The sequence below is a fragment of the Gigantopelta aegis genome, chromosome 4 (genome assembly GCF_016097555.1).
Source record: "Gigantopelta aegis isolate Gae_Host chromosome 4, Gae_host_genome, whole genome shotgun sequence".
Taxonomy (NCBI): Eukaryota; Metazoa; Mollusca; class Gastropoda; order Neomphalida; family Peltospiridae; genus Gigantopelta; species Gigantopelta aegis.
In genome coordinates, this window is record NC_054702.1 from 41,016,531 (window position 1) to 41,035,031 (window position 18,501).

General features: G+C 35.6%; 2 protein-coding genes across 2 annotated transcripts in view; one reads left to right on the plus strand and one right to left on the minus strand.

The window, feature by feature from the left end:
• Window positions 1–18,501, minus strand: part of LOC121370560 — a 407,496-nt gene that overhangs the window by 187,198 nt on the left and 201,797 nt on the right. The gene's annotated exons all lie outside the window — the stretch shown is intronic.
• LOC121370558 lies at window positions 1,514–18,089 on the plus strand. Its single transcript, XM_041495867.1, has 11 exons — window positions 1,514–1,636; window positions 3,585–3,790; window positions 4,312–4,449; window positions 6,144–6,284; window positions 7,875–7,972; window positions 9,921–10,062; window positions 12,561–12,625; window positions 13,110–13,144; window positions 13,966–14,010; window positions 15,004–15,108; window positions 15,874–18,089. The coding sequence occupies exons 2-11, from the start codon at window positions 3,639–3,641 to the stop codon at window positions 16,111–16,113; spliced, it is 1,161 nt and encodes a 386-aa protein (XP_041351801.1). The 5' UTR covers window positions 1,514–1,636; window positions 3,585–3,638; the 3' UTR covers window positions 16,114–18,089.

An 18,501-nucleotide genomic window follows, 5' to 3' on the forward strand; every position in this document is an offset into this window, starting at 1 on the left:
CTGTGTGGTCCTTAACCATATGTCTGACGCCATATAACCGTAAATAAAATGTGTTGAGTGCGTCGTTAAATAAAATATTTTCTTCCTATCGTACACGACATAGCGCCCTAATACTGCGATCGTTCAATTCTGAGATCATCCGATGATGGGCTTCCAAAATGACAATGATAGCATTTGACCCAGTTTTGGTTCTAATGTTCGAATATTTGGGCCCTGGCTCATACACCACGTGCTGTTCTTTACAGTGGTATAAGGGTGGCAACATTCTTGTGGATTTTTCTCGAGAGTCGCCTATACGTATATATAACACACATTTACCACTGTCTCTTAAAAAGTATAAAACATAAGTTTTATAAACATATGAGATTTTCAAATCGGTATATGTTTAACACTGTGAAATGTTCTGTGATACATTGTGTGGATAGTTCGGTGATGTATTGTTATATTGTGTTTATCACAGTTCAATAAACTGTTCCCGTGGTCTGACCACGACTTTTGTATTTATCTTTTTCAGATTTGATTGCTGGTAATTTGTATTGATATGTATTATTGTGGTTTTCGTCAATATTACTCTTTCACCGCTATTTACTCCGTGTTTTATTGGCAATTTTATCGCCCCAAGTTCAGCCAGCGAACGTTTCGTTAATGTTCGCGAACTATTTGATTGGTACCCGATGTGGCAATTTGGTTTAACGTAAAGCGCATAAACCAGTTTAGCGGACGTTTTTCTGCTCGGTCTGGCTGAACGAAGATCTGTTTAGTATATATTTATGTAGCGCGAGTCACCTCCAGCCCTCCGCTTATTGATATTGATATGTTGGGGAAGGCAAGAGAAAACTCTGTGTAATGCTTTGGCAATCGTCGACAAATCAATACAAATAATGGGAGGGCTGGAGGTGACTTAATCTGATTAAAATTAGCTCTACTGGTTTACCAGGATTAGGCGAGTCAACTACTCGCCGCCAAGAGTCAGCGATGAAGTATGAATCTAGCTTACTACTACTACTACTACTACTACTACTACTACTACTACTACTACTACTACTATAACTACTACTACTACTACTACTATTACTACTACTACTACTATTACTACTACTACTACTACTACTACTACTACTACTACTACTACTGTTGCTGTTGCTGCTGCTGCTGCTACTACTGCTACTGCTACTGCTACTGCTGCTGCTGCTGCTGCTGCTACTAGGCTACAATAACAACAACAACTACTACTACTACTGCTATGCTACTACCACCAGCACCACAACCACTACTACCACCACCACCACAACCACTACTACCACCACCACCACAACCACTACTACCACCACCACCACCACTACTACTACTACTGCTGCTGCTGCTACTACTAACTACTACTACTACTACTGAATACTACTACTACTACTACTAATACTACTACTACTACTACTACTACTACTACTACTACTACGGAGTAACTAAACGAACAGCACCATGGGTTTAATTATCTTTTCTCATTAGAGTGACGTCCCCTGAACCGAAGTATTGATTTCCTTATTAACTGGTTTATAAGGATAAAAAATTAATTATGTGGCATCCTGTTTGGAATTTGGGGGATTTTTTATGGACTACATGATTGTTGTATTCACATCAGGTATAGATTTACATGTTTTCTTGTTTTAGGAAACTGACAAACATGTTGTTATTGGTTTACTTGGCAACACCAACACAATTTCAACAGTTTGCATGGTCAGATCACAGATGGTCAGACTTTAAGTTTAATTTTCACTGCCATATCATAATGTTTCAGTATAAGATGGTTCAGACCAAATATTGACACAGGCTTGGGTGTGGTGGAATTCAGGGTACAGGAGTAGCATACTGCCACACACACACACACCACACACAACACATACACACACACACACAGTAACACACACACACACAGTGACACACACACCACACCACATGACTGGTATATCAAAGGCTGTGTTAAGTGCCATTCTGTCTGTGGGATAGTGCATATAAAAGATCTCTTGCTGCTAATTGAAAAAGAGTAGTCCATGAAGTGGCGACAGCAGGTTTCCTCTCTCAATATATGTGTGGTCCTTAACCATATGTCCGACGCCATATAACCATAAATAAAATGTGTTGAGTGCATCATTAAATAAAACATTTCCTTCCTTCATACCTGAAGTCTGAACCACATTGTTAACAACTACAATAAATACCCTCTTACCTTAATTTACCGTTAGATTTGGGAGCAAATCAACTCGCCCCAAAACCAACTCACCCCAGTGGTTGATCAACTCGCCCCATACAGTTTAGTTAACTCATATCATTACCATTTTATTAATTAATATACCAATATTTTAAGCAATAATGTGCATTAAATATTGTTGAATATGCACACCAGCCTGAGTCCAAAAGCCTTGCCTGATCATTCCTAAGGGACATAAGGGACAAACTCACAAACATTGTTAAAATAGGCTTGACAGCTCATTGTAATTAATTATCCAATTTCCCCAACATAAAATGATTTAATAAGTGGTCGTAATAGCGGAGTTTCACTGTAATATTAATAAATAAAATGACACAAAAGTTGTAGACGTCCCTTTTTAATTTATTTGTGGACAGTAAAGTTTGGGGCGAGTTGACCAAACATTGGGGTGAGTTGGTAGGGGGCGAGTTGACCAGCATTCTTAGTTTTCCCCCACATTTTTTTCAGACAAAAATCTTGAAAAAGCCATTAGAATGACACAGATTCTACATACTAGATGAAAACTGAATCACTTATATTGACTTCATTGAAATCGCATAGGGCAAAAAGCATGTAAATTGGTACCGCCTGCCATTTTGCCATTTTATGGAATACTCTTCAGAGCAGTGAAAGGATATAATGTAATCTAGCATCGTCACAACATGTTATGATATAACATCATCTTAATTACGTCACATACTTTGCAGGCTTCTACCCTCTTGAAGAATATATTCCTAACAAAGTAAAATGACAGTATTAAACTTCAAAAATAGCAGAAACCCTGTTATTTTATAACAAAATGTCAATTATTACATGAAACGTATTTCACCAAATTAAAATAAAATTAGCCAGTTATTTTTTAAATTCACAGTTGGCGAATTTGGTGAGTGCCAGAGCTACCCCTGCTACATGTAAGTTGTAACTGTCAAAAAAATAATATTTTAAAATAAAAATAAAAGAAATTATTCACCAAATAGCCATAGTTTAAAATGTGCTGATGTATCATTCAGGGCTAGCTCTGGAACTCGCCATTTGCGAACTTTAAAAACAATGGGCGAATTTTATTTGATTTGGCGAAATAATTTTATGAAATAATCAATATTTTGTTAGAAAATATCTGGATTTGTGCAATTTTTAAAGTTTAATAGATAATTTAGTGAAATTGTCTGCTGACCCAGAGTTAGCACTGTATATATCTATCTATCTAACTATCTATCTATCTATCTATCTATCTATCTATCTATCTATCTATCTATCTATCTATATATATATATTTCATAGCAGAATATTTAATCTTATAGCATTAGTTTTGATTTCATAATTTTTATGTTCCTGTATCTAGAAGAAGGTCATCTGTATGAAGCCTATAGTACACTGGTGAGCACGCTTGTGAATAATGATGGGCTTGCCGTACGTAACTGTGACAAGTTCATCTAGCAGTAGCAGCAGCAGCATCATCATTAGCAACACTAACACAATCTCCAATAACACAACGGACATCATGCTGTTTGGGTGTATTGGCAGCTTCGAGACTGTAGCTTGTGTGAGGTGAGAAACCTGATCTGTGTTCGTTAATTAAACAATTCACATCATTTTATCAACATCTTGATTAATCATGTGTTGGGTGGTGGAGGACTGTAATAATGATAATTAATATTAATACAGGATTCCATTTTTGTGCATGTTAACGAAAATAAGATAGTGTAATATGCAAACAGAGATGGAAATTATACCTTGTGTAATGCATGCATGTGAATTACATGTTGTTCACACCCAGTCTCAAGTTGTGAAATTTATATGCAAGCATTATTTGTTAGATTAGTGTGTGCTTAAAGTGACTATGTCTGTCATTCACGAAACTTAGATGTGTTGCGAACATGTGCCAAGGTGCATATTTGAAGGAAAAAAACATGTCACAATTTTAATCTGGTTTACAATAAGATGAAGCATGTAAAACCAATATCAATTCTTTCCATACACGTTATGTTACGTATGAATATACATGTGTGTACATATAATATACAATATTTTCCATTTTCATTCTGTGTTTATTTTGGTTTTTTCTATAGGAATGCTGTACTGTCTTTCCTAGCAGTGATAACTGCTCTGTTGTGTATTATAAAGGTGGTACGACTGCATATGCTGCGTCACCAGGCATGTCACCAGTACATAATTTTTTACTGTGCTTCACTTGAGAGTGTTATTGGGTAAGCTTTATTTATTTTAATACCAGACAGTACAAAGTATGTACCGTACCTCCTTTACATGTATGTACTTATGATTGAAAACCTTAGGGGGGGGTATACATGTAAAATGAGGAGAGAGAGAGAGGGAGAGAGAGAGAGAGTGAGAGAGTGAGTGAGAGTGAGTGTGAGTGAGTGAGTGAGTGAGTGAGTGAGTGAGTGAGTGAGTGAGTATGTACAACAGGGGCTCTAACTTTAAAATTTGTCTCCCATGGCAATTTTAAAAAGAATTCCCATGGGTGAAATAGCCCACCAATAGCAATTTTGAGCCTGCCTATGCCAGTTTTTTAAAAAGTGACATTTACAGCAAATAAACATGACTAAAAGGTTATTTTGCTGTCTATCGACATATTTATAATTGTGCAAATTTTAAATATTGGCAGATAATGTATAGCAGATGTATACATTTTGCCATTGTTGAGGAGTTTACTGACAGAACAAAAGTGCCGTTAGTGATGCTCTCTACCTACAGCAATTTATATCTCACAAACAGCAATTGCCGCCAGTGCCATCGTTAAGTTCCGAATCCTGGTACAATATTTACTTGAGGGAAATACATGTGGTAAAGTTGTGTCTTAACAAAAATAAGCACTTGGACATACATGTATGTGATACTTCTATAATTGTAGTTTTCGTGTAATAATCTTATACTGACACATAGCACATTTCAAACCAAATATGTCTCTGGAGTATTGCTTATGACACAAGTATTTATTTCAACATTACTAGTAAAGTGCCATTGGTTAAGGGTTTGGTTAAGGGGAGATAATCCACCCTGAATGAGTAGAAAGGTAAATGAATATACAAATCTGTTTGTATGGAATGATCATTTAATTATGCCAAACTGATAAGTTACTGATTAGATAATTATTGCTAGCTACAAATTGTTGAATACACTTGTTAGTAACAAATTCACAAATGAAAATACACATATGTTTTCTCCAAACTTGTTATGTCCATGAAAAACTGGGTTTTATTTACCAAACAGCTACATGTATAACTTGATGTAAATACCACTTGTTTATATTAACTATATATGGGGATATCTTGTTGCACAGTATATTATGCTAGCAATTTAAGTGGTTTTCTTACACATGCACGTTGGTGAGAACACCATGCGTTATTTTTGATAACACATAGTTGTTTACACACGTACGTGTGTTAACAATTTCAAGACATACGACTGGCTGCTCCTAGGTGATGACCAGATCACCAGTGCCATACGTCCAATAAAAAAACAGCACAGTGGAAATCGATTACACTGTAACATATAGTTAACCTGGCAATCATGTGTCTGTGACGCGTAAGTCAGCTACAAGTTCAAAGGCTGTAAATAACTTTTGGTCGAAAAAAATGTTAAAATTTGCTTAAAACCTGGGGTTTTTTTTAAGGATATGTAAGAAATAGAATAATACATTTGTGTCTATTAGATATCATTTATCTCACAACTTGTTTAAAAACGTATCAAACTCGCTTTTGCTCATTAGATACATTTTAAAACAATTCGTTGTGAGATAAATGGTATCTAACGGCAACTCATGTATTATTCTCTATATCTCTGGGCATTGTTTTTCTTCAAAGTTCGGATTTAAACAATTTTTGTAATAATGCTCATCATATACACTTGTTGTACTCAAAATGTTATTTTTAATCTTCAGTGGTGTGCACTGGGTGCTGGGCAGTATTTCCCAGCTGGACTTCGTGCTGCAGTGGCTGAAGCTGGTCCAGTTTCTCGTCATGTGTCACTACTACTGGACACTGGCCACCAGGGCTCTACGCAGAGAACGCTTTGCCAAGAGGTGGGAAGAATACCTTTTTTTTATTTCAGCCAGCTAGTAGTGCTCAGAATGTTAGAAAGTAATATGTTTGCAGATCAATACAGGTAGAAGATTACGTGTATCAGTAGCTACGTAAGATATACTAATATAGGATTATTCTTTGTAGAGGGTGCAGCTGGGTTTCTGCCAGAGGGTACGAAGGGTCAAATTACATACCCTAAAATCTTGGAAATTAATGGATGTATTTTTTATTTTTTTTAGATAGAACTGCTGTTTAAAATTTGTTAAAGCACATGATATGCAGTGTCCAATTTCAAAACATTTCAAACCCATAACCAGCTAGTAGGGGCACTTAGTTTTGTTTCTGTTATGTATCCTCAAAGTATTTTCTATCGGAAAGCCTGTGCAGTGTTTAAAAATGGCACCTACAGTATTCAAAATACACTAATATGCATTATATGCATGGTAATCTTCTTTAGAAACACAGTCTAAGATATTGCATATCGTTCACTACACCCAATAGCTGCTGTATTTTGCTTTTGGGATAGTTGTAAAATATTCAGTCAGTTATCCACTGAACAGAATTAAAGTTAATGTATACATCCAATAAACACAATATTTTTTCTAGCTACTTTGAAATTGGACAAATTGGATGCACGCTCCTGGATCCCAACGTTTTGTGTGTTCTGTATGTTATACCTAGAATTCAGTTTTTAAAAGAAACCAGTTCTCATGATAAATTTTAAAGGGACAGACCATAGTTTCAACCCGTGAAAATTAACACTAAGTTTAGTTAATCTACAAACTTGTAACACATTTGGATAAAGTTACAGTTGAGTGAAACATAAGTCTGTGACTTAGAAATAGTGAAATATCCTCTAAAAATAGACTAAAACTCAACTCCATAATTGTTACTTCTCAGAGGCACGTGCATTTTTAAAAATATGAGAAATGCATTTTGTGATATTAAAAACACCAGGATGACCAAAAACTCTTCGAATGTACGGAAATGGATAATCTAAACAATAAAATCTACATGTAAGTAAAGTATGATTTCAGTTATCAAAAACGTCTATAATAGTCAAAAGTATGCCTTAGTGTTTAAAAACTAGGGTATGTCTCTTTAATATATACAGTGAAACCTGTCAAGATCGGACCCTATTGGACCGGAATTCCCTCAAAACTGGATGTTTCACAGAGTGTCTTTTTTAAAAATAGTACAGAACTTAACCTCTCTAAACTGTATCTCTCTAAAAACTGGACATTTTTATTGGCACCAAGGGTGTCCGGTTTAGAGAGGTTTCACTGTATTGTTTAATTTAGCTCAGTCGATAGTCGGTAGAGCACTTACTTTATAACCAAGATTATGTATACGTTTTAACAGCCAGACATTTTATGTTGGAACAAGAAGAAATAGTTTGCGTTCTGAGAACTCTTGCTAAAGCTCGTGTGACAACGTAAAATTATTTCACTTGGGACATAAACATGAGAGGAAATGGAAGCTTGTTTAATATCCTTTGAAAAACATGATGCTCAGAATGTTGTTTGATTGGTTGGTGACATGTTACAGGTTTACATGTGTGTTGATTGGTTGGTGATGATGTGTTTCAGGTTTCTGCTACCGTTTCTGCTGCTGGTGTGTGCATACTTCACAGTGATCGCTACACTGGGGATAATTAACGTCCAGTCAACGTGGGTGGAATGTCTACGTGAGTACAGTTTGTTCAGTATTCATAACATGATTCTATTTCTTCTGAAGTCAACAAGGGGCAGGACTTAGCCCAGTGGTAAAGCAGTTGCTTGGTGCACAGTCTGTCTAGGATCAATCCCCATCGGTGGACCCATTGGGCTGTTCCTCGCTCCAGCCAGTGCTCCACGACTGGTACATCAAAAGCCGTGGTATGTGCTATCCTGTCTATGGGATGGTGCATATAAAAGATCCCTTGCTGCTAATTGAAAGGAGTAGCCCATTAGGTGGCGACAGTGGGTTTCCTCTCAATATCTGTGTGGTCCTTAATCATATGTCCGATGCCATATAACCGTAAATAAAATGTGTTGAGTGCATTGTTAAATAAAGCATTTCTTTCCTTCCTTAAGTGAACAAAAACAAGCTAAGCAGTCGTGATATTGGCAAAACTTCCTTTTGACTTTGCATGGAAAATGTTGTTTTCAAAATCTAGATTAGCAATATTTCTAATCAATTCAAAATTGATTAGCAACTGCTGTTTAATGTTTTAAAATTGTGTAGCGATATCTAAAACTTGTGTAACGAATTGCAATGTGATACTGAACAAAATTTTCCTTGCTTTTTCTGGTGCAGAGATACGATTTTGTAAGTTAATGGTTTTTGTTGTCAGATTCGAAAATGTCATTTTATAAGGATTCAAGTAATAAGGATCATATAAAAATACCTGGTGCCATATTATTACAAGCAGAGAGATGGGCTTTTTTTCTGAATGTGATATCTAGATATTTGTAAAACATCAGTACATATTTCTTTATATTTGTGACTCATTTATTTTCATAAGCTTTTAAAATTACCGTCCTAAGTGCTCAGTGTCAAAATTTATATCGTTCAAGTCTGACAGTCTCCTGTAATATGTCTGATGCTAATACATAATTTTAAAAAACATTTTTTTAAAAAGAATTTGGAACTTTTTGAAATAATAGTGAATAAACTAACAGGTTTAGATTACAGAGGTTCAAGTGAAAATTAGGCATAAACATTTGTAATTAAGTTTTATCATCATATAAATATGTCAAAATTAAACACTATCATCTCCTGTACAACAAAACAAAATGCAAGATTTGTGATGAAGTAACTTAAATCAACGCAATAAGAAAGTTTGTAGTGTCACGTAATAGGCCCTTGTTGGACTGGTGTCAGCTTCACTATGTATGTATGTGTACAGTGTTCTTATGGCACTTCAGTCTGTTTAGTACATTTATATATTATAAATTAACTATACAGACTGAGCCACCAGGAAACGGATAGGTTTAACATTTCTATTTCAGTGTTAAATATTTGTTTACTGTACAGACGTGGTTAACCAAATGAAATAAATGTACAAAACAGACTAAGCCCTGAGGGAAGTTACTATTTTAATTTTATTTTTTCTTTAATTTTTGTTATTAAATTTATTTTTTTTACTGTAATACAGACTAAGTGCTCATTTAACCAAATCAAATACTGTAAATCAGGAAATGTTAGCAAGCATAAAATGTTAGCGAATTTAGCGAGGCCATACGAGACACTAATAATTCATGACACTGAATTTAAAAAGACTTACAACTGACTGTTCCAAAAAAAAAAATTGTGCGATTGTTTGTCTGTGATTAACTGAACTCTCAACAATGGTTACATGCTGTTGATTAAACTAAAAGAATAGCAAGCAATAATAGTTAGTTAGCATACACTTTACTGTAATTTTCAACTAAATTCAAGATATCTGTAAGCTGCATAACATCAAGATTCGTCAAAAACATTATTTCAGCTGATCCTACAACTTAAGCTTATTAAGCTGTTATAAGTTTCTGATATGATGACCTCATTTAAATTTTATATTGCTAATACATGTATGTCACTTATTTGGATTTCGCTAAATTTTATGATTTATGGTATCAACAACTGATATCTTCATCTTTGTTTTGTTTCAGAGCCATACTGGCTGGAGTTATCAGCTGCTGAGTTTACTGTAGTGCAGCTATTTGCCGTGGCCGGGTTTTACATCACACGCAGACTCAACGAAATCAGCATGCTTGATTCAGTACGCTGGGCACAGAAAAGAGACCTCTGGTGGTTAGTATCATCCAACCCCTGCAATTAAGAAAATGTCCACGACACACAAAAAAAAACATGCCATTGAAAAAACCCTGAATAGAGTCCCAGGCAAAAAGTACCTTGGGGAATTAAAAACTCTAAGGCAATTGCAGTGGTTGTCATCTGAATATACTGTCACTCCTGATACTGCCTGCCAACCGGCTATGTCGTTTTAAGGACAGAACAGAACAGACATGATCCCAGCTGATCAAGCCTTTTTAAGGGCTCAAATTCGGGGCAACCAAGGGAGGCATACAACGGTGGCTATCAATAGGCTAGGTTCCAATAACGAGCTACTCTCGGCAAACTAAGTTCAAAATAAAATGTAGCTCCCGTTTACCTTTCGATGAACTGTTCCAAAATGAGCCAAAACTCCTTCAAGAAATTGCGCAATTTTTCTCTTTTGACTTAATCCTATGGGACATTCTAAATTCAGGGTCGAGATGTAGCCCAGTGGTAAAGTGCTCACTTGTTGTGTGGTCGGTTTGGGATCGATCCCCGTTAGTGGGCCCATTGGGTTATTTTTTTAGCTCCAGCCAGTGGACCACGATTAGTACATCAAAGGCTGTGGTATGTGCTATCCTGTCTATGGGATGGTGCATATTAAAGATCCCTTGCTGCTAATCAAAAAGAGTAGCCAATGAAGTGCCGACAGCAGGTTTCCTTCCTCAATATCTGTGTGGTCCTTAACCATATATCCGACGCCATATAATTGAAACTAAAATGTGTTGAGTGTGTCGTTAAATAAAACATTTCCTTCCTTCATTCATTCTAAATTCAGTACCACCAAAATTGCCCCTGCCTGTTACCGATCCTGGCCGGGCTCTCTAACACTTGCCACCCACCCATACACGTTTCCTGTCCTGTACGGAGGAGCCCATCACCTGTGCCCATGAAACACATTCGCTACACAGTACAACAGCTTGTTCTGAATGTGCACGTAAAACCCTGTGACTTTATATGACTGCTTTCCATTGTGCTCGGAAATTGTCATTATCAAGTTAGGGTAAACTGGTCATGAGTTAGGCAGCCTTGGTGGTGTAGATCACAGCTGATGTCTGATTAATTTTGATGCATTAAACAATTACTATACAATAGCTGGTATTCCTTCAGGGCTTCAGACTGCATCAAAGACAAGGTTAGATAATTGTTGTGCCCAAAATACATATACCCAAAATAATCATGCCCAAATTAAGTACAAACATGTTAAATATTTCACCTCAAAAATCACTTACATTTTAAGTTTAATTAGTTTAAAATAGCTTGAAATGCATTTTTGAATATTGACAACTCTACAGCAGCTGTTAATAACAGTACTGAACTAATACGACATTCCTGTGCGCAGTAAAGACCAAAATCCCCATTGTGCCCAAATTAGTGAAATCTCAAGCCCTGTTCTTTGTCTTCATTTTGAGTATTTTCTTTAAAATAATACACTTGATTACAGAAATATGGTGTAAAAATATGATAATTTCTAAATTTGACTTCGACTCAGGACACATTGACTTTGAAGTCAGACTCTGTGATGCAAAGTCAGACATACCTGCATGTATTTCCACAGATCTCGTTCACTTTTAGGGTAAAAAATACTCAAATTATTCATCAAATTAGGATTAATGTAGTATGCAAAATTACCGAAATTGAAAGGTGAAGTTCACTAATCTATCTTTATCTTCTGTGTTTAAAAACGTCTAAATACCAGGGTCCTGTTCCACGAAGCGATCTTAGCTCTAAGATCACCTTAAATGCAATGCCACCTTATGCATTTAACGTGATCTTAGGGTTAAGATCGTTTCGTGGAACGGGACCCTGTTGTGTTATGTTTTGAATGCTGTTTTAAAGTCAGAAACTGTTCAAAATTGAATAGAGCACAAATCTGTTCTTGTTTTAAACACCTAGTGTAGAGAACACTGAGATTTGTGGAATTACACAGCAATATTTGGCATACATGGGAAACTTGATTAAAGACATCTGATTAGCTGCTTCACATGCCAAATCCAAAGAAATTAACATTCACAAAACTGATTGCTCTATCATGCACAAATAACACTACAAGCATAAGCACCATAAACAAATTATACTGGGAAAAGATGTTTATATATTTTTTTTAAACTTGAGAATTTTGAGAACTAAACTCCTACATTTGTATCTGGGATATGCTCTGTTTACTTGTCTGCAGTTGGTTGTCATAGTGACAAACTAGTTGTCTGTAAGGTACATGTGTTTAAATCATATGATGCATAATTTAGCATTCTTACAAACCCATTGGTGAGAACATCATTAATTATTTTTGATAACACATATAGTGTTAACACACATACGTGCGATAACATTTTAACTGGCTATTCCTAGGTGATGACCAGGTCATGGTCACTCATGTAGTATTCTCAATTTCAAAGACTGTTGCAGTAAGTTTCATTCTCAATCTAGGATTACTGATATACTGAGCTGAAGAATAAGATTGGTATTATTTTCAGTATCATCATTGTGTTTGAGATTTCGGCCTTGGTGGGATTTCTCTACGATATCACACTAATCATTGGTGAGTAGCCCAAATCATTTTTTTAAAACATTTATCAGTGTCTGGGGTTTTAAAATTTATAAATGATTTTGTTCAAAAGTTAGTTAACTTCATCAGCTGTTAACAGAAATGTTCAAAACCAAGGACTGAATCAGTACAGATAATAACTGAAGACATAGTGTTGAAACTTGATTTAGAACAGCCATAGATAGTCATACATGTATCATCAAATCTAAAATTATTTTTGTATTTTGCAAAATTAATTAACTGAAAAATATTAGACTAATCCAGGGTTAATTTAACTATGCTTTTAACAACCAGGCCCTGGTTTTCAAAATAAATGTATTTATTTAAAAAGATGAAAATTATAACCGCTAGTTTAATCAGAAATATTATTACATACATAATTCTGTTTGTTTATTTAACTCCTGTCTGGAGTTGGGAACAATATAATAATGATCATGTAAGGAAACATATTTAAAAAATAAAATATTTTCTTTTGCAGTTGGTGATGAAAACAAGGGGTGCAGTTCAATATTTGTAAGTTGCTGTTTATATATTGGCCTCATTCTAACCAGTGTGCCACAACTGGTATATCAAAGGCTGGGGTACGTGCTCTCCTGTCCATGATAATAGATAGACTATATGTCAGAATTACCAAGTGTTTGACATCCAATAGCTGGCGATTAATAAATCAATGTGCTCTAGTGGTGTTGTTAAACAAAACAAACATTAATTTTAACTTTATATTGGGTTTTGAAAATGTGGTAGGAGTTGTTTCAGGATATAATACAAAGCTATATTATTATTTCCCATCATGATCTTATACATATTCTTGTATGTGAATATAATTATATTTAACAATTAATCTGCAAATTTATTTCCACTTTTCCATGTACTTGATAGTGTGGGTTTAATTTTTGCCGCATTATCACAGTCTTCATTTAATACGTTGTGCCTTGCTAGCAAGTTAAAGTTTTAGAATTATATACACAATATTATACTGACATAGAATTAAAATGCTATGCCACTGTTCTTTCTGTAATACTTGTTAGAACAGAAATGTAATAAACAAATCTGATCAGACACATTTTTAAGCCATAACTATAGTATTGGCTAAGGAAAACCATGGTCAGTGATTTTGAGATTTAAATTTCTGTCACTGTAGCTTTGTTATGGAATTCTTCTTTGATTATTTAAGATGATTTTAGTTGTGTGTTTTTTGAATAGAGGGGTGGGGAGTAAAATTAGTGGGTGGGAAATAAAATTAATCAACACTAAATAATTGATTGTAGATCATGCCAGTATATGTAATTATGTACTTTTAATAACTTGTTTTTACTTATTTTTTATCATTCTAGCTCTACACACAAGAACTGTATTCTCCTATCTTTGTTGTTTTTATGGTAAATATGACTTTCATTCCTCTTGCATTTCACAAGGTTTAATGTCTATTAATACTGCAGCTAAGAACTAAATTATATCTTGGTTAAATTCTGCAGACACCAGCCCTCAAAATTCATATCATATTGTGATGGCTATTTATGATACCAATTAATTTTGCAACAGCTTTTTGCAGTAGCATTGCTGATTTCTGTTGTAAATTTTGAGGTTTGAATCACAGTAGTTGTTCAATTTGAAGGTAAAATTTTACTGATTTTAGTTAAATGCAACAAAACATATAGGGCGTGTGTACATGCGTGTGTACATGCGTGCATGCATGCATGCATGTATATATTTATGTACATGTATGTAAGACATAAACAGGCTTTTTAAATTGGGCCCTAAATGTGTTAGTGTAACCAAAGTGCAGATTTTGTTTTTTTATCCCACTCCTTTCTTTCATTTCACTCCTTTGAATTCCGGTCTGCAGAATTAATACAGATTACAATTTTATGCTTGATAATAATATTGTTTATTCCAGATCTTTATTTATGGAGTGAAAGCTTTTACTACAGTATGTTTTTAATTATATATTCATCTGATTTGAGAGATCATTGCATGTACATAATATTTCTTATAAATCATCTAATATCAGAGCCATACTGTCACCTAGTGGGGCTTACCTGACATTTGCCTGTGTTTGTTTGAGTGAATATTTTATTCTGTCAGGTCAGGTCAGGTCAGGTCAGGTCAGGTCAGGTCATAGGATTTATCTTGCACATTCAGAACAAGCTGTTGTAGCACACACTGGCTCCTCTGTCCAGGCCTGGTGCTTATAAAACGTTTAGTCTTAGACTCAAGACTAATAGAGTCTGAGACAGTAATGCTATGACAGTGCTATACACATTGTATGTGTGTGACATCAATAGAGACTGAGTCTGGACTGTAAAAAGTTTTATAAGCATGGGCCCAGGACATGAAGTTTATTCTGTACTTGTTTCCCTTTGTAACACCAGGTGATCAAACTGCTGGTTCCTATCTGGGTGATGCTGTTCGTGTTTCAACCTACACCTCCCGCTGCTGACCAAGAAGATCTCCTGCCAGCATTCAGTGATGATGGGGTGAGTCATTTTTCACAGTCTAATATAGTCTAGTGTGCATGTATAGAGCACTCACTTGAGGTGCGGTTGGCAGCAGGATTGATCGGCCTTGACAGACTCTGATTTAATTTTTTTTAAATTTGGTACCAATCTGTGCCCCATGAATGGTATGTCAAAGACCATAGTACATATAATCTTGTCTATGGGAAGTACGTATGAAAGATATTTGGCTGCCTTTTTGCTAGTAGACTTTGTGGCAGCACCATGTTTCGCTCTCTCTCCTCTCCTCTCCTCTCCTCTCCTCTCCTCTCTCCTCTCTCTCTCTCTCTCTCTCTCTCTCTCTCTCTCTCTCTCTCTCTCTCTCTGGCTATCTTTCTCATTCTCTCTCCTCTATTTCTCCCTCTCTGTTTCTGTCTGCATGTCAAGATGTCTGTCTGTCTCTTTCTTTCTGCCTGTCCTTCTCTCTAACTCCTCTCTGTTTCTCTCTATCTCTGTCTCTCTCTTCTCTATTTAGGTCTCTCTGACTCTGTTTCTCTGTCTCCCTGTCTCACTCCTCTCTTTCTGTCTCTCTCCCTCTTTATTCCTCTGCCTGTCTTTCTCTCTGTCTCTGTCTCTCTCTCTCTCTCTCTCTCTCTCTCTCTCTCTCTCTCTCTCTCTCTCTCTCTCTCTCTCTCTCTCTCTCTCTCTCTCTCTCTGTTTCTGTGTCCCCCAACCAAGTATTAAAATAAACATGTTTAAAAGGTACTGAGGTTTCATTAAACAAACATTCCTTATCTTTATGATCAGACATACACCTCTGTGTTCAGTGATGACCAGCACTACCGCCAGCTGTACCACCCCACCGAGGACTACCGCAGCACTGAAGACAGCAGTCCATCCCCCACCGCTGCAATACAGACCTCAATCAATGCAAGCTCTGTTCGACGCAATACGTCAAACCTTGATCCCATCAAAGAAGAGTCCGTCGAGAAGTCATCCGTGTCGACAAGTCAGTCGTCAGAAACCAAGACCAAGTTCTATATTTAGTATCCCAGAACATTAGTCAATCACATTTGTTGATCATCAAGTTCTATATTTAGTATCCCATAACATTAGCCAATCACATTTGTTGATCATCAAGTTCTATATTTAGTATCCCATAACATTAGCCAATCACATTTGTTGATCATCAAGTTCTATATTTAGTATCCAATCACATTTGTCTATTAAGTTCTGTATTTGGTATCCAGTAACATTTGTTCACTCAGTTTTGTATTTAGTATTTAATTGCATTTGTCAGCTAAGTGTTATATTTATTATTCATCATTTGTCGACTGAGTTCAGTATTTATTTTACCATCATGTTTTTAGCTCATGGTATGTACTTAGTATTTAACCAGTTTAACTTGTGTTTCCCATTTTATTGGACTGCCATGAATATCGGGGTTGGGGTGAAAGATAAAATGTGTGTGCTTTTGAAAGTAATCACATAGATATTCCAGCCAGGAAAATGGTGAATTACAGAACTAACATGGTCGCCGTTACAAGATCATGTAGTTGTCAATATAATATAGAATTTGAAACGGTTATGAAATAACACTTTGTTTAAGCACTTTTTTATTTTTAATGCATGATTTAGGACAAGAAAATCACCTTTCATTGTTCTTGATTGTATGTATTTCTGACTATTGATTTTAGAGAAAATATTAATTCTAATCATGTAAGTCCAATGACTTACAAATTGTTGCAATCAGGATTGCTATAAACTATTACAGAGTCATTTGCCATTCTTCAGAGATGAAATCTTGGGCCTGTGTTTATAAAACTTTTAGAGTCCAGACTCAATTTCCAGTGACGTCACATGCGTACAATTTGTATGGCGTTGTCATGACGTTACTGTCTCAGACTCTGTTAGAGTCTCGAGTCTAGACTCTAAATGCTTTATAAGCTCCAGGCCTGGGCCCTGGTTTTCAAAGCACATTTAAATTAACCCTGGGTCACTCTATTATTTACCTTACAATTATTGTCGCACAGATACAAAATAAACTTTAGATTTGATTATGTATGGATACTTTTCATTGTTCTAAAATGAGTTTGAACATTATGTTTTCAATTATTATTTGTATTGAATCAGTCCTTGGTTTTGAAACTTTCCTTTGACCAGTGGTTAAGCTAACTAACGTTGGCCCCTGGGTTCTTATTTGTTTTACCTGTGGAAAAAATGTTCCTGTCCTTGGTTTTGATTTTAAAAAACCTCACAGTAACTCACTTTTGCAGATATGACAAAGTGTTCTAGATTGTTTTGGTTCAGTACCATTTTCATCTCTGATTCTGTATGATTATGACTAATTGACTGACTGTACACATAAAAAAAAAATGTATTCCTTGTTTTTTTTAACAAGCACATAATATATATAGTTTTGTAAGTTAGTGTATTTATCTGAACCAAGAGATCCCTTGCTACTAATGGAAAAATGTAGCAGGTTTCCTCTCTTAGACTATATGTAAAAATTACCAAATGTTTGACATCCAATGGCTGATGATTAATAAATCAATGTGTTTTAGTGATGTTGTTAAACAAAACAAACTTTAACTGTGAACCAAGCAGTAAAACAAACAAGCCGTTCCTCATATCTAGTCTTTTTCTTTTTCTTTCATGTTCCACATTACTGAGTATTAGGATGGTGGGCCATCATTATGACTGAAAATGGAATCAAATTTTCAATAATCAAAGACATAGCAAAAGCACAGACAAAAACATATAAACCCGTATGTGAGTTTTTATATGTTTAAAATTAATTTTGATGTTGCTGCAGCAAGCTTTTTAATCCTGTGACTTTTTCTGTACTTGTCTTTTTGTACTTATTACTAAAACATGATTTGTCTTTCCTATATTTTAATACATGATTACTCATATCACTGACATAGGACGTTGGGGGGGGGTGGGGGTGTGTGTGTGTGTGTGTGTGTGTGTGTCAAGTGGGACATGTGCCCCCCCACCCTCCCCCCCCCCCACTTTTATTGATCCAGTAGCAGCAGCGATAGTTTATATATATGTGTGTGTGTGTGTGTCCCTCCCACACGTTTTGGCACCTTCCTATGCCACTGCATGTAATGTATTGGTTTTCATAATTATGTGCTGATGCACTACATTGTTTGATATTTACAAACTTGTCTATCCTTATAACGTTTGCAATATTTTGTACAGTTACATGTATAAGTGCGCTGATACTAGTACGCAAAATCATACTTTCACATGTCAATTTGCTTTTCAATCATGATAATAAAAAACAAGATACAAAACAGGAAAGAAACTTGTATGAAAGAAAACAAAGACTTGAAACAACAAACATTTCTTGAAGGCTGTAATGAGATGTCTAAAATTCAACTGTTGTTTTGGGGAAAACACATTCATATTTTGTTTGTACTGCATAAC